Below are 23762 nucleotides of genomic sequence, written 5' to 3'. Positions count from 1 at the left end.
CGGCTGAACCTGCAGTCCCCATTCACTCCTTAGAGAAGTGGGGGAAGAAAAAAAAAAGGGGGGGCTCCTCAACACTCGTCAACAATAGACACACTCCCACAGATGCACACACAGTCACTACCCTAACCTCCCCTTCCCCCATCTTCTCTCCCCTTACCCACCGCCCCCCACAAATTGTCCCCCTCCCCCTCCTCAGCGATTGTGTGCACTGAGGCTTTCCAGAGGCGCGATCTCAGGGCTCTCGCTCTCCGCCGGTGAGCAGTGTTTGACTGCTGCGACAGGGAGGAAAGGGAATACGAGCAGTTTCGCCTTACGCTCAGATGGAGACAGCCTGTCACTGGCATGTGCCAAAGTGAAATAGGTCTTGAATGCGAGCCCTGTCTCTCCAGCCTTTGCAGCATCTTGCGTTCCCTTTTTTTTCCTTCACCTTCAGTGTTGATCATGCTAGATGGAGAGAGAGAGAGAGACAGATTGCTCTTGACTGGTGAGCAGAGGGGGGGGGGTGACAGGCTGGTTGTGCTGGATGACCAGATTTTATTATATTTTTTAAACATCTGTCATGCAAACCTTTCACGGCTGTACCAGTAATAACAGTGTGTCTGAGCCACGTTGGAAGAGCTTCTGTACCTGCAGGATCTTCCCACTCAGATTATGGTAAGATTCACGTCGCACACAGCTCCGGCTGTATGCTGCCACCTAACAATGATAGATATCAACAGAATTTTATTTATTTATTTATTGTTTTGGCAATAGAAGATGCCTGTCAAAGCTTGCTCTGTAGGGTGGAGAGAGTGTCCAAAATGGTGCATGCTATTTTTACCCAAATCTCATATGTGAGGTAAATAATTCAATGTGCTGGGTGTGCTGGGGCATGCAGCAAGGGAGTTTCCACATTACCTTATTTGCTTTTTGGCTGTTCACTCTGGCTGTGTGAATTAATGGAGAAACAGAAAAGGACAGTATCTTATTTATGGAAATCGGTGTTTATTGGCAGACGTGGAAAGTGTTCGTCTTCTTACAAGCTGTTCATAAATCTCCCCCCAGGTTGGATATTTAAATTTTCCTGTAGCTTGCCACAAGTTGGTCTCCTTATCTGGGTATGAAATCCTTGTAGAAACAATGCTGGGTTTTAATTTGCTCAATTTAATGTTAATTTGTTTAGACTGCAGGTGGATCACACGTCTTCTCACTTCACTTCAAAGCGTGTCGTTCTTCTAGCTCTGAGCAGGTCCTCTTTCGGCTTTGCATGTGTGGAAACCACCGGTCTTTTGGCATTCGTGTCACTTATTTATGTTTTTATTTATTTCCCTCACCACTAGCTGCTTAAATCTAGCAGCACAGTTACCGAGCCAGGATCGAGGCACTGCATCATTGTTTGCACGAGGAGAAGGCGGTTTAATTTGGGGCTCTGGGGTAAGGAACTCCTCGCTTTTGCAGGAAAACACCAAATGGGTCCAGCACCACAGTGGGCACGAGGTAGTTTCATACTTGAGTGTCTGCCACATTGTGCAAAACTGTGGCCTCTTGCATATTTGGAAAAGTCCAGTGTTGTAAGAAAATGTTATTTTGGAAATACTGGAAGGAAAGCTGACGTTAGATTTATCCTGGTGTCATGGATGAGTTCAGAATTATCAGCGACAACTCTGTTTGTTCTGGAGTCTATTTATCCTTTTTGGAAATAATTTCAACAACAATAACAACAGCATCTGAGGGAGCAGAGGAAATGGCCTCTAAATCGATTACCATCAATTACTTGGTTGTATACAGACAATGCACAAGATGGACTGAAGTTCAGTGAACATCTGTATGAGTGATGAAGGAAATCAATGCATCAGAGAGGGAAAAAAGATGGATGGCAGATGTAAAGTTTAGAGTTCAGGATGGAGGTGAAGAGTAGCTGTTTGCATAGATAAAAGGAGCAGGAAAAGCCACTGTCCACTCACTGACTGGCTGCTACTGGTGCCTCTGGGCTTGAGGCTGATTTACGATTGGATTGGGTGGGGCAGAGACCTTACCTTCACCCCCCCTCATGCACATTTAGCTGCATATGAATTGGTATTTAATGTTTATCTGCTTACAGGAGCTAAGTCCCACTCCTGCAGGTTGTAATCTGTGTCACGTTAACACATAACTGAGTATAATCTATAAATCTGATGTGCTGCTATCATAATCTTTTAAGGTCAGATAAGCTGAGGAGCTAATGCCAGGTTTGGAGATGGAGCATCAGCCAGCGGGACACAGACAGGATACGCCTCATCTGATCAGCTTATTAAACTTTCAGATTCAGAATCCTGGCAGCAAAGTTAATCTGCTGATTTATGATTTATGTGCATATGTAAATGTGCATCATTAGAGGGGCATTATCTAAACATTTTTTTCAATAGATTTGTATGGTATTTTTTAACACCTTGTTGATAATTATCTTTTGACCTTTTCATAAGGATGATTGATGAATTATTCATCCTTTGATCCTGGATTATAACCAGCCCCACTGATTCATAGTGTCTGTTCACTACCCGGTGGGCTCCTTGGTGCACTCTATTTATGCTAGCTAGCTGGCTGGTTGGCTGCTTTGGTAGCTATGGAAACAGTAAAGCTGAACAGACCAGGCCTTGCTTGGCTAATTGTGAGCAAGTCAAGTGTGTCTGCAAAAGTCAGATGTTCCCCAGCACGGACTACATGTAAGATGGTTTTTGGGGTTTAAAAAAATTTTCTCCACAAAATTTTTGTCTTTTGGAGCCAAAGATGTGCTGAACTTTTTCACCCAAGAGAAACTGAGATGCCTGTTAATATTCTGAAGATGTCATTGGTCAAAAATGCATAGCTGTGTCTTTAAATTACATAATTTTGCTACATCTGAAATGGATGGCAGTTCTTTTTTTTTTTTTTAATTGACTGTTAAAACACATCTTACATTTGAATACATTTCTGAAATGGTGACTATATATGGTGTCACCCATTGAATTACTGTTACTGAATTACTATTATAAAGGTTAGCAGTTGTCAGTTTTGTTTTGTTTTTTATTGAGATAAGTGACCAAACCAAGTCAAAGTGTTAAGCTAGCTGTTATTCAATGCCTATATAAATACAAAGTGGAAACTAGAGTTAAGGCTGTAGCTCATCTGTTTAAAGGTTTATTGGATTGTGCATTTAGAGACATTCGTCTGCATGCCTTGATTGTAATCAGTAGTACTCATGAGGTACTGCTGACTTCCTATCAGCTTGAAGCAATCTGGCAGTTCTCCTCTGACCTCTGGCATCAACAAATGAACAACAGTGCCGGATTCAAGTTCACTAAAATCACCTTCTCATGCAGCAAGTTATCTTGCCCATGTCGGCATGCCAATTTAAAATAAATATAAAAAGAAAATCAACTATAGTATGTTTGTTGTGGGTGTGAAATGATTACGATAGACCAAAACAGCATTTTTATAAACATGTCTATTTCTGGTGTAATGTCAGATATTTTATCTTGGGAGTCTACAAGGATCAACTTGCTCACCCCCAAGTGGTCATTTGAGGAACTGCAGTTTTTTTTGGCATTGGCTTTATTTTTTCAGTCCCGTTGTGACGCGTGTTCTGCTATTATTTACATGCAGAAGAGTGAAAGCGGGTACCCGATTGTTTTTCTCATTTCCGATGATTTACTCTAACCCAATGTTGTTGTTGTTTTTTTTTAACCTCTCTTGTAGACGTGTACTGCGACCTTAGCCCCGGGCGTCTCGCTCAACCGTTTCAGCTGTGTGAAGGAACGTGAAAAGAAGATTTAATGAATCAGTATTCGCTAGCCGACGTGATGACGGACAAGTAAGTGACTTATTGTTATTTCTCTGGAGAGCACGTTCATGTGTAGGCGTGCAAAGAGCTCACAGTAATCAGGCGTTTTGTTTGAGTGAGAAGTAACCAGATGATGCTTGTTCCTGTGGTTATTTTGCTTTGCACCAGCTTGTAGGCATTCCTGTAAGTGTGTTAACCGTGCAGAATTCAAGGAGGAATGGGTTCAGATAGCGCAGAGAGATGTTTGATGTGGTTTACGGTAAGCAGTGTTGGTAAAAAGACAGTCTGCTTGGCCCCTGTAGATGTATGTCATTTGCATCGGGGGCTGATTTGCATTTTCGTTCGCTGTGCTGGTATGTTGCTGTTGCTGCTAGCAGCTCTTTATTTCCCTCACAAAACACAGTCGTTTAAAGGGTTTTCAACCTTTTTCATGCTGCCTCTTCTTTTGCTTATTCTTTGTGTTCTTCATTTTGTTTCCCTTCCCCCTTTTCATTTTGCAGGTTTCTATCTATACTTGTCTGTCTCCTTTTTGTCTCTTTTGTCCACTTGGCCTTTGCTTCTCACTCCAGTGTTTGTTGGATTTGATCTGCAGAGATCTATAGAGAATTTGGGTGCAGTAGGAAAAATAATCTGCTGTCAGCAATCATTATAGGCGGAATAAGTGGTGCAGGTCAGTCAGCTGAAAGGGATGCGCACAAAAACTGCATAAAATAGGTCAAACAAGGCCCAAACTATTATGTGCTCGAGTTTACCAATTTCTCTTTCTGTTTTATAAAGCGACAGAGGGTTATATGCACAGAGTACAGTTGATAAGATTATGTTGTTAGCTGTGGGTCAGCAACTCCAGCATCTCTCCACTTATTGCTAATGCACCTGTTAACCCTTTTGAAAGTGCAACAGGAAAAGGGAGGGGTGGATCTGGTGAATCACGCTGTCTTTATATGAAGCAGGCCTTCGGGTGTCTTCCCTGGTTAACACTGGTGCTCTGTAATGTCAGCTTAAAATATGCATTTAGTTTAGTAAATCCAAATAATCCTATATTTGCCCAGAAGGGAATTTCCCTTGCAAATTAGAAGGTTCCCTCAAGGATGCATTGCAATTTTTGCCGAGCCAGACGTTTTTATAATGATTTGGATGCGGTATAAAGAAGAGAAGATATTCTTGGAAACTTTATTTTGAAAACAAGACGTGGCAGAGTTTTTATTAAGCCTCTGCTGCACGGAATCAATTGTAGCGAGGAACGGGGAGTTTCTAAGTAAGAGATGATGATATTGACAAGCTGGATGAAAGGTATCCCAGCAACCAGAAAGTGGTGGTGGTGGGAGGGTAGCTTATTGTGTGCTAGATGCTCGCCCGTGTTGTAGGATGATTGTTTGACTGGGATGAATGATAAATGTTATGTTGAAAGGAAGTGAGGGGAAAAGTTGGAGGACGTGCCCCCCGATGGTGACGGCGAACAAAGCCTCCCTCAACATGGGTCTACTTAAGATTCACACAAAGGCAGAAGAAGATGGCCACTTATTTTCTCTCCAACACACACACACACACACACACACACACACACACACACACACACACACACACACACACACACACACACACACTTTTTTTTTCTTAGTTCACTCATGAGCAAACATTTACACATAGCTGGATACCAGTGGACATTCCTGCAGATGTGTGCATTCCACTTGGTATTCCCAAAGTCAAGCTGGCCTCTGGAAACGTGTTTTTTGGATTATTTATAATTTTCTGGCATTTGTTTAATCGAAGAGCTCTGATCTGTGTTTTCCAATCAGATTTTCTGCTTGAGTCAGAAGCTGATTATCCATCTGTACATTTGCTCTAGTATCCTCAGACACGAACATGTTTCAGTTGCTGGATTTTCCTTTGGTACCAGGATGCTCTGGGATGAGGAAAGGTTCTAAAGCCAGATTTGCTCCCTGGTGCTTGGAGGCATTTTTTTTTTCCTGGTTAAATTCAAGCCTGCATAATCCCTTACAACACACTGTTTTGTGTGTGTGTGTGTGTGTGTGTGTGTGCTAAAGTCTAGAGTCTATGTTCTGTTCACTCTGTGTATATTGAGTAAACAGGAATTTCACCTATTTTCTTTTCCCTCTTAAAAGAGTTGCATCAGGGTTGAATATATTACATCACATAGGAAGGACAAAGAGAAGCACAGTGCCTCAAACACACTCCGATACAGACAGAAGTGCGCTGAGTGTAAGCTCTTCATTGGGAATTGCATCTCCATCTGGTGCCTCTGGTCTTTAAGGAAAATGGGGACAGCAAGATAAAAAAAAAAAAAAAAAAAAAAGCATTGTTCCTTAAGCCCTCAAACCATACTATCCGCTTTCTTTATGTAACTGTTCCTGTCTTGTTTTCCATAAGGAGATTCCTCCTACTCATTTTTCCTTGCCCTTCGCATCTGTTCTCTTCCCTTTCTACAACCACTGTGTGAATTTGCTCTCTCTCTCTTAGCAAAGCCATTTTTCCCTCTCTCCCTCTGTTGCTACCATTTTCCTTCCATCCCCCACCTGTGGTGGTGTTTGCTGACAGCCTTGTCAGAAACTTTGGATGTTTATAGATGGACAGTAATGGTAGCTGCACAGTGTGCATGTGCACGAGGTTGACACATGCACATTGACAGTGTGGTGTCTATTTATGCGCTTTGCTTATCTGTGTCTAGGCCCCATGTGTGTAATCATGTCAGTCTCAGGGGAGTGAGGATGCAAGCTGGTTATATGCTTAATGGCTGCTTACAGTAAAAACCACAGTGGCACCAGAAATGTGCTAAATGTTGCAGCCTTGTGAGTAAAGATATTTAAGGGCACACCACTCTGCAATTTGACTTCTTTATTGGATATTTATTATTAAATGTTTTCTAGTTTCCTCCAGCCACCTGAATAAAACAGGGGATAATACTGGTCTTTGCTTGTGGAAGTTTGTGCACAATTCGATGAAGTTCAGAAGAAGAATCCTGATGACTTAAAAAATGGCCAGACCTTCCGTCCAGGGTGACATTTGTGGGTTTGAGGAAATTGTTTCAACAACTGTGGGATGAACTGACAATAAATTTGCGCAGAAATTTGTTTCCTTTTCAGGATGAACAGTTGCCAATTTAATGATCCCTTCATTTTTCCTTTTTGCCCACCAGTTGGATTTATCACATACTTCAAAACTAATAACACTTCCATCAGCTGCACTTTGTGGTAATTGCAAATGTTAGCAGAAAAACATACCAAACTGCTCGGAATAAGCATTTTTACCTTGGGAAATATGTTAGCATGTGGAAAGGAGCTATTCAGAGTAGCTTTGTGCCAAACCTGTGTGTAACCTAATAAACTTTGTTTGATGACTCACCAAAAGCCACTTGCATGACTGGAGAGTTACTGTGTACTTTTATGAATGGGAACCAAAGCTGATAAGGCATGCCATAGACATCTGAGATACTTAAAATACAACTTTGGGTTTGGCTTGAACTTTTTACTCGTTGAACTTCTTGCCAGTTTAAACTTTTATGACACATGCACTATGTGGGGGGAGAAAAAAAAGCTACTGGGCCACATTACACCTACAGGAGCTGCTCAGCCATAGAAAGCCATTGCATGAAGATCCCGGTGCACAGATTTTTTGCCAATGTTAATGAGTCTAACAGAGCACGGGCAGTTTTTACACACTTGGCAAACCTCATTCTGTATCTTTTGCACAATCTGACAATTCATGGCTTTTGAAATTCTTCCACAGACAGTTGATTGTGTAATAACAGTTGATTGTGTAATAACTAGAAGGGAAGAAATTTTGCAAACTGACTTGTTGCGATGATGGCATCCCATTACAGTATCGCGCTCAAGTCTGTTGAGCTCTTGACAACTACCTTTTCTTTCACAAATGTTTGTAAAGATAGACTGCATGGCTAAGTGTATGATTATTATTTTTTTATACACCAGTGGGAGTGGGACTGAAAATGTCTAAATTCAAAGATTAAGCCATTTGGCCCAGTACTTTTGTCCATATAGTGTAATCTGAGAGTTCATCCAGGAAGTATTTGTTTCAAAGTTCCTGAATTCATTACTGTTACCAAACGGGGAGAGAGATCTTGACAAGACGTTCCAACAGTAGTTCAAACTGAGAAAATCGGGTGTCACAGAAGAGTGGGGTCAGTATGTTTACCATTAGCTGAGTTCCTGAAGTAGGGCTACTAAAGCGTTTGCTCTGGCTTGAAGAGTCTTCAAAAGGACACTTTAGCCCCATCCTCATTCAAGTCCACTCATCAATTTAAAAACCCTGACATTTCCATTTCCTCTCCGTCCGTTCTCCAGACCGCTGTGTCACCAAGGGCATGTTTCGGGGCACTGGCTCGGCTTGCGCCCAGTCTCAACATCCTGAATTGAGACATGTGAAGGCGTGGTGTCAGTTGTGTCATTGAGGTTTGTGGGTGCACGGTTTAAAAACTTTGTATCAGCTGTCACAGGGTTTTGTGGGAGCAGAGGAAAGCCAAGTCAAAGCGCTTCCTGAAGATGTCGAGGGGGATGCACCCTTTGGCCTTCGGCTCATCAATCTTGCGTCTGTCATCTATTCCCAGTTCTCCATTGATGCTGTCAGAGAGTCAGGGAGACGATGCAGCGCTCGTTTGTATACAAGCTTTTTTCTGTTTGGTGGTCTCGTAGTGAAAATTAGTTAAGAGTGGAAGAAGAGGAGAGAAATTTCTACTTGAGGAAAAAAATGTGTCAAGCAGACTAAATTTTGCCCGACCTATCCCACCCCATTGCAGAATACTGTGGTCTCCTCTTTAACAAATATCAAACCCAGAAAGAGCAATAATATGTTGGCAATGCTCGTGCAAATCTAAAGCTTTATTTATGCGATCAGAGAACTAGCCATGCTTGTAGTCGTCACTGCTTAACATAATCAGATTATTCTTTTATACAGTAGTGTAGGGGGCCTCCATTATAGTAACTTACCAGGCAAATGCTAATGAATCTGCATATTTGGGTTGATTTAGCTGACCTGGATTCATTCGAGGGGAACATTTATCTCCTTGTTCTGAGATAGTTTGGGACTTCTCCAGCAACAATGTCCATTCAGCTTTAGTCTTTTTTTCCCCTTGTTGTGTTGTCGATATTTTCTTGCGTTTTTTTTCTGAAGAGAAATTTGATTCTTTTTAAGAACCTGTTGAAACGGACCCAGAGGCACATATTGAACTCTAGTCAAAGCAAGTGAAACTCTAAGCCGAGTTTAGAGGACTGTGTGAATAAAGCTGGTCTACTCGTGTAGGAAGAATTAATTCAGCCTGTTTTCATTTTGCTCAGAGAAGCGGTGCGAGGGAACCGACTGGAAAGTGTTGTGAATGGAGGCCCACCCATCTGTTTCAGGGACAATAAGAAGATTTCTACTTTCATTCTTTAGACTAAAAAAATCGTATTTTTATGCACTAAAAAATAAAAGGGAAATAATTTTCCACCTGGCTGCATATTATTCCCTAATGTCTGTGTTATCTTTATGTTTCGTTAGTGATGCACAACACCAGGGCTGAGACTGTGCGAAACTTCATAAGCTCTTTAAAAAATATCAGCTCAGGGTTTTTCCTCATGAATACTTTTCTACAGTTCTTTCAACTGTGGAGTTTCACTGTTTGCTACTTTGACTGTTCTTTCTAGTGGTTTAGAGGATACTTGATGTACTTTTTAAAGTACTGACCAGGATTTTAGTAACGTTTGAAACAATCTGATGCACTGAGTGGCAGCACAACAAACAGCTACGCAGTCCAGAGGAAGCAGATGGGTTAAGAATTTAGCTTTTAATAAGAAGTTCACGAAGTAGACAGTGAAGCATAACCAAAAGGTTGACCTTTAGTGTACATTTACTGCTCCTAGAATTCTATTTAAAGTACTGTGCAAAAGTCTTAAGGCACTCATGTTTTAATATATTCTAGTAAAACAGATTAGGCAAGCTTTCTTCAAGTTTCCTTTAACTTTCTTCAGGAACAATTCCCCAGGTTTCTGGAAGGATATTCCAAAGCTCTTCCACAAACTGTTCTTTGCTGGATTTTTTTCCCTATTTCTTAAGGACGTGGCTTTCAGATACTGTTCATCTGCTGCAGATAGTGTGACTTTATTTTTTTATTTTTATGTGTGTAGCTTTGTGGCCTGTCACTTCTTGCTTGTTCAGTTTCCTCAGATTCGTTCAAAGGTTGCACACCAAGAAAAGTACCTCGTCTTGGGCATTTTTCTCAGCTCTAACTGAAGATGACGTGCTTTTTGTAACAGGCTGCTGGTAACAAAGTGCCTGAAGATTCCTAAATTGTCATGTGTAGAGACAACACTGGTTCTTTGAGTTAGGTGCCTTTTTTATGCTTGAGTGATTCAGAGGTCAGTGTTAAGTGGCTTAACAAACAAAAAACATTCCTTGAAAGTGCTGCGATACAAGGACTCGTCTGAAAATGAGGGGAAAAAGCAGCCAGTGTCCAAAGACAAAATCAATCAATCAAAGACAAAATCTGGCTTCTTGGAAGGAAAATTTAAAAAAACAAACAAACATAAAACAAGGGTGGCTCAAGACTTTTGCACAGTCCTGTACACATTTATTGTCAGATTAAGGTGTTTTAACTGTGAACCTCTGTCTTTCTTTAATTCACAGAATTAATACCATTCCCAAGAGCCTCTACTGAGCTTTACAGTTCAGTGTTAACATGCTAAGCTAAGAAAATGGCCATTGTCATTGTATGGCATTGTAGCATTTACCTCAAAGCACTGCTATGGCAAAATACAGCCTGAAAGCTGTGGACTTAAATTTCTTTACTAAAACTTATGAAATTAAAGGAACAGATTTAATTTAGCGTTTTGTCTGATGCAGAATTAAACATTTTTGTCGTTTTATTAAAGTGATGATTCTTTAGAAATTATGCAGAACAGAAGTTATAAGGTTTTGAGGCTTGGCCGTGACGGATGAGATTAGCACACACAAAGCAAATAAAATTCAGTGTGGAAGAGCAAATACTTCTTTATTTACATGTGGTTGTTTGACATGCAAGGCTGGAAAGGAAGTGGAACCTTAGCTGAGGTTAATGGTCATAACTGGCCGCTCACTATTGGTTCTAATATGATATCACCATGATAATACAGTCTTTGTGGATATTTAAGTTGTTATATAATTGTTTTGTCTTTTTAAAAAATGATTATCCACACGTGTGCGTGCGTGTGCGTGCGTGCGTGTGCGTGCGTGCGTGTGCGTGCGTGCGTGTGCGTGCGTGCGTGTGCGCGTGTGTGTGTGTGGCTATTGCTTCATCTTTCTATAAATGTTATTTACTGTCATTCTGAATATACAACATGGTTTGCATTGAATCATCACTATATCTGTGTCACCATGGTCTAAAAAAAAAAAAAGACCTAGCCACATTGAACCTTCTTCCTCTTGTAGGCTCTCACACACTACATGAATGTCATGTCTGATCTCTCTGTCTTCTTCCCCCCCTCCCTAGCTTGAGAATTTTATAATTCTCTCCGGAGGAAGAGCGTCGCATCCTTTAAGGATTCACAGGTCAGAAACTCAACTCCTCTCCCTCCTTCCCCTCCCTGTTTGCTGTGCAGACCAACACTGCACTGCTCGCTGGCTTGCAGGCTTCAACACGAATGCTGCATGCTTCTCCAACCTTCTCCAACCCCCTTCCCCTGTAACCACTTTGGGGCTTTACTGTTTTTTGGTGTGTGTGTGTGTGTGTGTGTGCGCGTTTCCCTTGCATGATCTCACTTGGACAGCCTGATTCTGATTTGAATCCTTTTGTTTTTGCAACTTCCTTTTTTCCCCCACCCATCATTCCCTTGTGCTTTCCTCAATGAGATTCGGTGTTTCTTTGCTTTTCCAGTCGTGATTCTTCTGTTCTGCGTCTGCTTGGAAGCAAGTTATCGGTCTGCGTTGCCTTAATTACTGTTATCTAATGATGCATGTAGTGACGGGTATTGTGTACACATGCAACTAGCTTTTCACTCTGGCTTTACTCAGGCCCCCCCAGACAGCAATTGTCCAGTCACAGCTTAGCTACCGTAACTAGGCACGGCAGGTCTGTCAAGCTTTGAATTTCTCCATATGCCAAAGTGGTGTCCGGGTGGCTGAAGATAGACAGAAACTTGGCACCTGAAAGCGTTTGGAGGGTGGTGTCTTTTTATCAACTTTCTGAAACTTGAACAGGAGAGCAGAAGTGTTGTTTTGGTGCTCTGCATGTTTAAATGCTAGCGTGCCCAGCTTCACTACCTTTCTAAGCAACTTTCAAAGCTGTGTTGAGCTTGTGGGGTTACGGTTTGCAAGAGCAGCAGAATCACCAAATGGGATAGAAGATGCAGGTATACTAAAATTAGTAGCCATAGCGTCTTTTTCTCTCGTCTCAAAACCAGTAAAGCAAGAATAAACTCTTCTTTTGTTACTTACAGACCCGTAAGTAATTGTTTGAGCTAAAACGTGTTCATTTATAATCTGAGACCAAAGCTAAAAAGAAGTAGTTCATTTTTTTTTCTTTTTAATTTTCATGAAATTAAATGTTTCTTTCTCTTGAAAAATTCCTCACTCAGTGTTCGTTCGTTCTGCTCGTCCCTGCTCCACCTGCAGTGGTTGCAGACTCGACAGACTGTTTGAAAACCACTTCCCTTAAGAAACTGCTAAATGTGAGAGTGAATGTTTGAACCACAATCGCCGCAATTTCATCTCGGCTCTAAAACGTACACAAAATACACAAAGTTAGCGTTCCAGGTAGGGAGGCCTGACGAGATAAAGTCTGAAAACATCAGCTGGCAGCATGGAGTGAAGTCACAGGAGCCTCGCTCCCAGCAAACTGTCAGTACAGGATGCGTCGCTCAGCCACACTCGATTATGAAAAGAATCCGAACACCTGTGGGATGTTTGCTTTTCCCCCTCAGCAGCTCGAGGCCTATCAACATAATGCAGTTTCCAGCCGCAGCCATCAGCCCGCACCTCTTTCAGCTGTTGTGATCAACACCAAAAGTGCTTAACAGAAATAGGACTGATTAGCAAAGTGTTGACAAATGTTCCGCTCACCAAAGACATGCATTAAAATGGTAGTTTATTCCTGTAGAGGTAGTTTTAAATCAGCTGTGATCTATTACCGAATTTGTAGCGTTACAATCCATTTTGGCTGGTGAAAACATTCGTTTTTGTGGGGGGGTGTTGTTTCTTAAATCCTGTCCTGTTCGGCAGCTTTTTGCTATCAGAATTATGATCTGAATGCACTGTTGTGCCAAACACACTGCTTTTCCGAAATGAGCTCTGTAGGCTCCTCTTGTTCATGTTTCTTTTATACATTTATTTATTATTGTTATTTCAGTTATTATGTTATATGTATACTTTAGATAGGACAACAGTCACATGATAAAACTATCTACAGTGTGCATAAGGCCAGGGGGCGTATGGCGGTCGGTTGAATATTTAAACATTTGTTATAATTAAAGTCAGCTGGTGACAAATGGACCTTTTGTATTGGATTTATTTTTAATCTGCTACTTTCACTGTAAACTGTGTATGCGCCACTTGTGAGAAGTGAACACTTGACCTAATTCTGCAGGCCAGATCACGAGAAATTGGTGTGAGAGGAGTTTGAAGTTTTTCTCTTGGCTCCGTGTTTATCCCTCTCCGAGTGCTGCGAAGGAAACTGTGAAATTAGTGTTTTATGTACTGGTTTGCCAAGTTCAGGAGGACACACTGTTAGTGTTGTGGCATCCTGTGGGCGATGGGATGAGTTTTCACACAGCACTCCAAAGGAGGGTTTTGTCTATGCCGGGCCAAAATTACCACCGTGAAATCAGTGCCTGCTGAAGAGTGCTTTGAGAGAGAGGCAGAAGAGAAAGGGGTCCTCTTTAAAGGCGGAAGAAAATATAGCAAGGTTTCAGTGATGTTTACAGCTAATTTTGAATGTTCCTTGACTGGTGGGAAACTGCAATTTGGAAGATTGTTTGTTTGTTTTGGATTTACCTTATTGCACTCTTTAACCACTTAACAGAAAAAGTCATTAACATGTTGGCTAACATTAGCTGATTTAAAATCCAGCTGCAGAGAAGTATCCCACTCTGGGTGCTGTTTTAAAAAGGTGGGGTTTTTTGTTTGTTTCTTTTAAACTACAACCAATGCAACTACCATTCACGAGCTTGGGACCTTCAGCTGGGCTTCCCAAAATAGTCTCACAGTATGTGCCCCATCACAGCAGCCTCAAGGAAATTACATCAAGTGAAAGGTTTATGATTTTACTGCGAGCGGTGGCTTCTGTGTGACCCCAAACTATATTATAGATTGAAGTTATTCACCTCAGACAGAGTGGCAACACTTAAAAAATTAGATGGATTCTCAATGCAGCACTTAGCATTTCTTAATAGTTTGGTATTTTGCACTGTGTACCAATAATATTACCATTGCTGTATTAAAAAAACAAACTCTGAACACTTGTAAATAATGACAAAAAACAGCAAATTTCAGATTTGTAATATATTCTCTTGGTGATCACCAGAAGTTCCTTTTTCTTTTTGCCAGTACAGATGTCAATAGTAAAACTCCTCCACTTTTTCCCTCCTTTTAATTAAAAGAAAAAGAGCCTGGTGATTATGTTTTCATGTTAGACTACAGAGGCACATTCAGTACTTGGACAGAGAACACCACACAGTAATCCTTGTTCCTCTAGTTAGCTTACTTCACTTGCCTGTATGTTTATAGGGAAGTTTTTCCAGAGCCATGTGACTTAGGGAAAGGGCGTGTTGTTTTTAAAAAGCTTGCCATCGGCAGACTAAATATACCCTTTACTGGACCTGACCCCTCATTTGCCTTTGCTGTGGCCACTTTAGGTTGACAGGCTAGCTCAACAGGGGCCCTACAACTAGTAATTATATAGGAGGGTTTCCATTTTGCGTCCCCTGTATAGTGTTGCCTTCACACAAGCTTTTTTCCTCAATTTAGACATTTGGGTTGTCATCGATGGTTTACCTAGAATTTAATTCTACCTTGTTTAACTAAATGAAACCCAGAAATTATGGGTTTTTAGCCTGTTTTTGGTCAGAAATGAGGACAGTGTACACTTTGTCAACATTCAGTCTTAATGTAAATGGATATAGTGAACCCTGCTGATACATCCTGCTGATAATCCTTGATCTTAAAGCGCGCCCCCCCCCCCCCCCCCCCCCCTCCCCCAGCACATCCCAGTGAGATCACCATGGACAATGTAGAGTGACTGCTGTATCATCTGTTGCAGTTTTAAGATGATTTTTTTCTCCCATATGACCAATAGTCAGCTGTGCCGCAGAGGTCGTACAGCTGTTCACTGGCTTTCAGAGGACTTTGTTAAATTAATGGGGCTTTTACTAGGTGGCTTTGTAAGTCTGAGCTGTAGGCTGAAGTCAATCCTCAGTGAAATCCAGATGGCTTGAACCATAACTACAGCTTGAACTGCTGTGCTGATTTATCCTGAAAAGTTAAGCAAATCGCATCCAAGTTAATCACATCAAAGTCTGTTTGCAGGATTGGTGGAGCAATACTTCATACATGTCTGACTGTTCACTTTGACAAGCACAAATCTTAGCTTGAGAACCAGCAGTTCAAGTTGAATTATTGGTAAAATGGATACTGGATACACTAAATTAATAAAGTTTAATTAATTCAGAAAAATAAGGCAAGCTTATAGGAGTGAGCTACAACAGCTGGGTTAACTTTGACTAATAACTATAAACATAAAGGATCACTCATATTAACTTAATCCGGTTGTTCAGTGATGACGTGACGAATCCTACTTCCGGGTAGGGCTGCTCGATTATGGCAAAAATGATAATCACGATTATTTTCACTGAAATTGAGATCACGATTATTTGACGATATTTATTTCGTCCGCCAGAGCTTATATTATTTTTTTTACATGCTGTAGTGCCATTTGTGGGAGCATTTCAAGTTGCTATACATCAATACAACTGTTATAGCCCATATTTTAAAAATGTGTATGCATTAAGTCCATAGTAACTACATTAATTGCAAAAAAGTGCAATAAACTACAAAAAAAATTGAAAATCGTTTTTGTTTTTACATATATTTCTACTTGGAGAAATTTAAGAGGTTTATCCCTCAAAACTTTAAATACAAAAAAGTTGCAAGAAATCCTATGATGCAAATCCTATGATGCAAATTTGCAAAGAATATGCATGTGCATCAAAATAAACTATTTCCAGCAGTGCAATTCGAGTTCTAAGGCCTACAAGTAAAAAACTACATTTTCCGCAAAAATGACGTCACTTGCGATAGTTCACGTTGGTCTTTTTCAATGTGGGAAGTGTTAAGAACAGCTGATCGGATCGGCAAAGCGTGTTTCTGGAATATTATGTTTTTGTTCCTGCAAGCGCTTTTTATGCAATTTTTGCAAAGCTATATGTGGAAGGAAACCGTGACCGAGGACAAGCTGATGGCATAAGATGTAAGTACAACTCCTCCGGTTTCATATGGAAAAATATTTATTGTGCTAGCTTAGCGTTTAGGTTCTACAGGGATTTAAAAATAGTTACACAAAACGAGCATGCTGCTCTGACCGGCTTTAAAGGTTTAACAATAACAATGTATTGAATAATGACTTTAAAAAATAATATAAAATAGTGTGCAAATACTGATAACAGTGCAAATGTTTGCAATATAAGAAATAAATGAAAAATGTAAACTTTGCAGTGTTGCTCTGTGGTGCAGCTACGACACCATAGCAAAGTTTACACACTGTGTCTACTTGATCCACGTCTGACTCCGCGAAGCCATAATGTTTCCACACCACTTAAGTTTTTTTTTTTTTTACCTCTCTTTTCAACCAACGGCAGTCCACTCCTCTCCAAATAACTTCTGCTTAGCTTTCCGAGCTTCCCTCGGGTCCTCTTAATTGTTGTGACGCGTGTTCGAAATTCAGAGCAGTGCGCTTGATTTGCCACATGGAGCAGCGCGAGAGTAAAGCATGAGGGAGGGGCTAATAATCGGCTCAGTCATTTTTAATGATCGTTGAAAGCCCAGATCGTAATCGTGATTAAAATTCGATTAATTGAGCAGCCCTACTTCCGGGTCTAAAGTAGTCTGCGTTTAATATGGCTTTTGTGTTCTTAACATGTTTAATGTTATGTATTTTCTTCTATTTAATCTCCAAAAACTTCTAAAACAGTCAGTGATCACTGCTGACCTCCCTCGGCTTTTATTACCACTAATCATTTATTTAAGCTCAGTTTTTAAAACCTTACGATGTAACTACAGCCCAGCCCATGCAGCAGTATATGAATGACTAACCTCGTATTGTGGATGGATTATCTCAGTTGTTCTCCTGGCTGAAGTTTGGTCCTTTTACAGCATCCTGCCATGCGATTACATTTGTTCCTGACCACGAGAACACTCACGTTAACTTTTATTGAGTGTAAAAAAAGTTAGCTTGTTTATATTATGCTAGCATAGCTGTGTCGCTAGCGGTCACGTAGCACATCATTATATACCAGCTAGCCCAACTTCAGTAACCCTACAAACGTCACTGCTGTTTAGTTTTCTGTTTTCATTTATGTTGGAAGTGATAACAGAGCTGTACGTTTTAATTTGTTTCCGAAACCCCGCAGTCAGGACATGCTATATTGTATTTAGATAGAAGCTAGCGAGCTAACTTCCTGCTAACTTCTAACTCCGTTAAATGTCATAAATTCCGTTTTCATGGATGCCTGGATGTTAAACTCAATTGTTGCACCTGGTAGAGCAGAACGCTGATCATTTTATTAAAGATGAAAGACTTTAGACAGTTTTTCAACTCTCAGTAATGCCATAGTGATCGTTTGATATATGGACCTGCAGCGGAGTTTAGGCCCAGACACGGCTAGTGACGTCAGACTTAACGACCGGATACAATGTGACAAATTACAGGAGTTCTGTTTCAGTTAATTGGAATCACACACCTTAGTTCCCTGAATAAAAAATAAAAATGGAATCAGGAAATGTTCATGACAGCCCACAAACATGAAACCACATTACAAATGCAGGATAATTAAAATGGAGATCCTGACATTACGTGAATTGTTATTTCAACTTTTCAAATTAATAGAAAAGAGTAGGTGTGCAAAGGTCATTATAGGCTAGCAACTAGCTGTGAAATAATGGACATTCTCCATGTTTTCCAGTAGCCCAGAACGCCGTCTTTGTGTATTAATTGTACTTCTGTTGCTGCCGCCCCAGACACATCTGGCCAGTTAATGGATTGGATGTACTCATGTAATTCATAGTGACACCTTTTGGTTCGCTTGGAAATTTTTCTCTGTGTGAAAAGAAACCATATCACAGGGAAAAGGTACAACTTTACAAACTCCTCAACTGATTCAGACCCGAGTAAACAAACAAGTGCAAACCTGTATTAACTGTTACCTTGATTTGTTTTTTACCCTTTGATTTGACCTTGATAATTGCACTCAGTAGACCAAAACAACCGATACCCTTTGGAGGTCATCTTTGTTTCCAAACAAACTCCAGAGCAGTTCAGCCTTGATCTAATCTTGATGTGACACGAGTACATGGTGTTGGCTGCAGATTTAGCTGGCCAATATGGCCAATAAGCAGACTGAATGCTTTCACGTGATTGGTAGTGACTCATTTTGGTTCACGTGGAAACCAGTTCAGGGAAAAAAGATGCAAGTTAACAAGCTCATCAACCGATTTGCACCAGAGTAAATAAACTCTAGTTTGTTTAGTTTAAATGTCCATATATAAATTCAGTAAAAAACAGTCCATATATTTAAAGCGCGAGATGTTTTACAAGGAAAGCATCTTTAATAAGATTGTTATAGCCCTGTAATGCTGAATCAGTGCTGTAGTCTTTTAAGATGACTCCCATTAGTGTGGGGAAAACATAAAACAGGGGACAGAATATATCTTTGATCATCTGATCGAAGCGTAATAGTCAGCTGGAGCCAGTAGCGTGTCTGTAAAGCCTTGGCCATCTCAGAATGTCAAAATCGGTTCATCAGCCTGCGAAGCTCACGCAACCCAAAACTCAGATACAGCTGGCAGTATTTTAAGATGGGCCCCACGGTCCCTGTCAGGTTTAATAGGAGCAATTTAATGCCTATGGATGGCATTATCATGTGTGCATGTGAGCAAGCTCGTGTTTCTGCCACATCTATTGCTAAACTCCTTTTAATCTGTAAATGACATTGAAGCAGACATCTGTCCCCATCAGTGTGTCATCCTCTGTGGTCTCTGTATTTTGTTTCAAATACAAGACCTCTGGCTTATTTTTTTTTTTTTTTTTTTAAATACAAATATGTTTCACAATAGCACGACAACATACAGCTGAAGTTATTAAGAAATACCTCGGCCATAAAGAAAACCAGATGGTTTTGAAAGAGGAGAAGAAGAGAAACAATTTTTTACATTTTTCTTGCTGGAACCAAAAAAAGAGGTTGAAAGACTCACTACTTCTCCTGCAGTATTGATCAGACTTTAATCAAACTTGCACGCAGTGATAATTTAATGGTTCTTCGCTCAAGCTTAAGGTCAAGGTCACATTAGTCATTTCATGTGCAATAATATGTGAAGGATAATGTGTGGTGAGCTAATAGGTCACCGATGCGGTTTAATCTAAAAAATGACGAAAGATTGGAATGCAAATTGTGAGAACTGTGACTTGTTGAAGACATCACCCATTGCTTTAATGAGGTCATCCTCACAACAATGCACAATAACTTCTCTTCTACGATCATCCCATTGTTGCTAGATGACATAAAATGATAGGGCAGGTCTATTAGCAAGCCCTGTGCAAAGCTGCCTCGTTATCATGCACTCTTAGTGCTGCGTTATCATTATTCCCACAGCTGGGTGGATACTGTACAGATGGTCCTGCTGATTACGTCTGCCAAGAAGGGTTTGTGATTGGTTTGTTCTGTTTGTTTCACTGTCTGTTAGTGGCATTACTTGAAAAGTTGTGGACTGGAGTCCACAGCTTTTTGAGTATTGGAGTTGGAGATTGGCCCGTGCTAGAAGTGTTCTGGGTCCGGAAATTATTGGAAGGATTCTTTACTGTTGTGAGATGGGGCGTTATACTGAATCCTGAAAAAAGACATTCTCCCCACAAAATGAGCTACTTAGAGCACATTTCCCATTACACAGTTTTTGTGCGTGGTTAGGCACATTGGTGTAATGGCATCAAACGGAGCAGAAAAAAAGGAGTTGCAGGCTCTTGACGTCCTGCGGCAAAGGAAGAAGAGCATCTCTGTGCATTGATGCTGATGATGGGTGAGTGCATGGAAATAGATCCAGCAAAGAGGGGAAAAAGAAGTGAGGAGTTGGAGCTGTTGGCAGGCACTGAATGTCCAATTCCCTCACGTCACCCTCGACTGCGCTCTGAATCTTTGCCCCACTCTCTGCTCACAGGATGCGGAGCCTCTTGTCTGCACTCTCTGCATTGGAAATGAAGCGGCAAGTGGCAAAGCTGCCATGTGTGGCTACGTGACAAGTCGGCCTACCGTTTCATTAGAGAGTTAGATGTCAGCCTGTTCTTCCAAATCGATCACGAAGGATGAGTCGGGGTCTTTGCTGACTCAGCTCCACCTCAGACACGGATCACAACAGAATCTATCGCTCACAATCACTGAGTGAGTAACTCACAAAACTATGGCAGTAAAAAAAATTTCTTCTGTTAACATACCCATTGATAGCGGACGTCTACATGCATTACTTTTTGTCAATGCAAAAAGTTGCTCTACAGACAAAAAATGTTGACTACTTTAACATTGGAGTGTATAGAGATTGACTCACTACTGCAGCAGTGTTCGAGTGGCTCTTTGAGGAACTGCAGTTTTTAAAAATGTTCACTTTAAACACACAAATTAAAAAACAAAAACTTGCAGCTTGTTTTCCTCAAGTGATTGGGTTAAGCAAAATAAGAAACGGAATAAATCAGCTAAATAAGATTACACATCTTTGGTCCTTTAAAAGAAGTGCAAACATACGTTTTACTTTCATTTAAACTGACTTGAATTTGTTATTTCTTCTCCTTTTACTTTTGCTCAGACATTCAAAGTTCACACTGCAGATATGCTCAGCTTCTGTTTCTGCCTCTCTGTTCTCAGTGGGCCGCCTGCCAATATTAGTGCCCATTTAACAGCACAGTGCTGGGAACCCCAAGGCCCCAAGCAGGTGTCAACCTCCCTGCCCAGCCAAAGGAGCTGAGAGGGGAACACAAAGGCCTCAAAGAGACTTGCCAGCATGGTAACAGTCTTAAATATCCCCGGCCAGTATGGCCACTCCTCTAAATCTCAAAGCAGGAGAGAGTAGCTGCCAGTATGCGCTTTCTGCTACTGTAACACTGACTCTCAGAGGGTTTTGAAGCTTAAACTTTGCCTTTGACTCGGAATAGTGATGGGCGGCATCGGGAATGCACAGATGGAGCATTAAACATATTTGGAGGCTTTCATTTATGGAATTTGGTATGAGAGGATATCTTTCAAAGGCACAAAAACCAAAAATTCAGCGTGCCTGGGGTCTTCAGCACAGATTAAGCATTGTTATCTCGTCCTTTCACACTGTTGTTATGTCCGTCCTTTTTGGTCGAACATAGACAGTCTCAGCTGCGCTCATCCAGCAGTTTGTGTTATCTTAATGGGATGCATCCAGAGCTCCTGAGCTTGTGTGATCTTTGAAAACACTAGTTTGGCTCTGGGCTTTCCTCGTGGGTAAGCTGCCCTGGCATTTAGACATTGGCAAGGCTGTAGAAGACCGGGATGAGAGGGAGAAGTGATGTCTCTCTCTCTCACTGTTCATTGTTGGCTGCTCTGCAGTGATGATGTGGATGTGATGGGGGTGGTGGAGTGGGAGTAGAGTGGAGGCTACTCTCATCTTCAGTAAACAATAGGTCCTTGTGTATTTGACCCCCTCTTTAGCAGAGTGGAGTCCATGGCTATGCCTGAAGCCGGGATGGAATTCCATCTTTGCCAGATTAGGTTGGTGGAAACCTTCCCCCCCCCCCCCCGAAAAAAAAGGGGGGGGGGGGACCTATTATTAAGAGGGCCATGGCCTCTGGGGCCATTTGTTCTCATTTAAAACCAAATCAATAATCAGTTATTATCCTGCCTCTTTTTCTGCAGCTGGGGGTGGGCTCCATTGATTGGCTGTATGTGCTGCTGTATGATGCATCACCCCCTCCCCCGAATAACTAATTACTAACCTATATTTGAGTTGAATGTGACATAATGGTGCTTGTAGGTCATTAAAAGGTAGTTGACAGTGATTTATCTGTTCTTTGAGCTTAAACGATGTTCTATCATTTTAATTAAAAGGTCTAAAATGAGGACAAACGACCCAATAAAACATTTATGCACATTTTGCTCAAAGTGGCGCCTTGTGGGTATTCACCTGAAATTTAATCCTTATCTTACGAGACATCTGATAACCCTTAATCGCATTCCATGCGTGACTACTCCACCCGTTTTTTTAATTTTGGTTTTGGTTTGTTTGTTGCGGTGTTGTATGGGTGCTTCCACTTCATTCATCGTGCCGTTGTGCAAACCAGAAAAACCGGCTTTGTGATCAATACGCTTCCGTAGGAGACGACTGTGCAAAGCACCTGACCCACCTGCTTCCTGTTTACTACAACAATACTGGCTTTAGTTGAACATAACACAGGGAATGCAGGCCTCAGTAAGCAGTCTGCTCCAATTATGTAAAAGAAGGGTTAAATGAGTGAGACAAAGCAGGGTACCAGCGAGTTGCACGCGCCCATCCGCCAACAGGGCTCCGGTGCTTGAGCTTTGCAATTGCATTATGTCCGTTAATCACTTTGAGAGGTAATGTTGTTTCCGTGTTAATATTTATAAAATAAAATCAGGTAAACCAGCTTCCGTTCATGTCAGAAAGAGTTTGGTTGGCAGTCATAATATTGACCTCAAATCTTGCATTTTTTTTTTCGTTTTGTCCCCTGCAGAGCAGTAAATTTGGCAATCGCTGCGTGTTTTGCAAGCAGGATTGAGAACAGATTTAGAGATTTATTTTAATATTTTACTTAAGCTTTAAAGCTTTGCTTTTTTACCCCAGCTTTGCTGCTGACCTAAAACTGCCACCTTTGAAATGTGGGTTTGTTGAACTGTAGGATATTAACCATTTCAGATTTGAAGGAAGAATCCCAACAAAAAGACTGAACACACCAGAGTATTATTCGTTATGCTAACATGACACAGCATTTCAAGGAAGAGAAGCGGCGGCAATGTGTGACTTTCAAAGCTCAGAGCTGCACACAAAAATATGATTTGTTTGGCTTTATTTCATGTGACAGTGTCAGCCACCTGAGACAGGCCTGGAAACGTTTACATTTACGTAAATGGCACACAGAGCAGCTTAATGGAGGCTTTATCAGGCTCATCCTGAGGTGAAAGCAGCAGGCCTGAGCTGTTAAGAGGAAGACTGATCACAGCGATCTCCAAATTGACAAATGGAAAAGAACATCCGGATCTGATAAGAGCTGGTAGCTGCCAGGAATGCTGTCATCAGTCTGGTCATTGTCATCCTCCTCATCATCATCATCATCATCGCCCGAGGCAAGCGGATACACCTGTCTGAGTCTTCAACAATAACGCGGTGCAGGATGGCACGTCCGTCTGCGCACAACAACAAATGAAAATGTCAAACTGTAATTCACACCAAATCACACACTGCATTCTTCCTTAATCTTCCGGATAGGGTGTGTGTGTCTGTGGTTTTGTGCTTATTTTTAAAACAACAACAACAAACTTTTCTGTTACTGTAAGTCATATTAGATCGTGTGCAGCCTCTTCATTCTGTCTCCTCCTCACTGACTCCTCTGATAGCTCATTCAACTTCACATTTGTTGTTCTTCTTTATTTAACCGCACAAAAAAGTCTTTCAAGTGCTGCAACTATTTGCCAACAAGTGATCGAATCATTTTGTCAAAGTTGATTTTTGATTTCTGATTTGTTTGTGTGCTTGTGTTGTGTGTGAGGAT

General features: G+C 41.2%; 1 protein-coding gene across 4 annotated transcripts in view; it reads left to right on the top strand.

Moving 5' to 3' along the window:
• Positions 1-23762, top strand: part of sema4d (sema domain, immunoglobulin domain (Ig), transmembrane domain (TM) and short cytoplasmic domain, (semaphorin) 4D) — a 41465-nt gene that overhangs the window by 4063 nt on the left and 13640 nt on the right. For 2 of the 4 annotated variants that reach the window (XM_082541564.1, XM_082541561.1), the window contains exon 2: positions 3694-3808. In XM_082541564.1, the coding sequence (XP_082397690.1) occupies positions 3771-3808 (38 nt within the window). In that variant the 5' untranslated portion in view covers positions 3694-3770. Of the gene's footprint in view, positions 1-3693; positions 3809-11255; positions 11315-23295; positions 23338-23762 lie in introns of those variants that run through there. The other 2 variants (XM_082541562.1, XM_082541563.1) reach the window with 2 other exon arrangements.

Source organism: Aulonocara stuartgranti (genome assembly GCF_965226115.1).
Source record: "Aulonocara stuartgranti genome assembly, chromosome: 7".
Classification (NCBI taxonomy): Eukaryota; Metazoa; Chordata; class Actinopteri; order Cichliformes; family Cichlidae; genus Aulonocara; species Aulonocara stuartgranti.
Note: the sequence above shows the minus strand (reverse complement) of the source record. Positions and strands in the feature narration are given on the sequence as shown.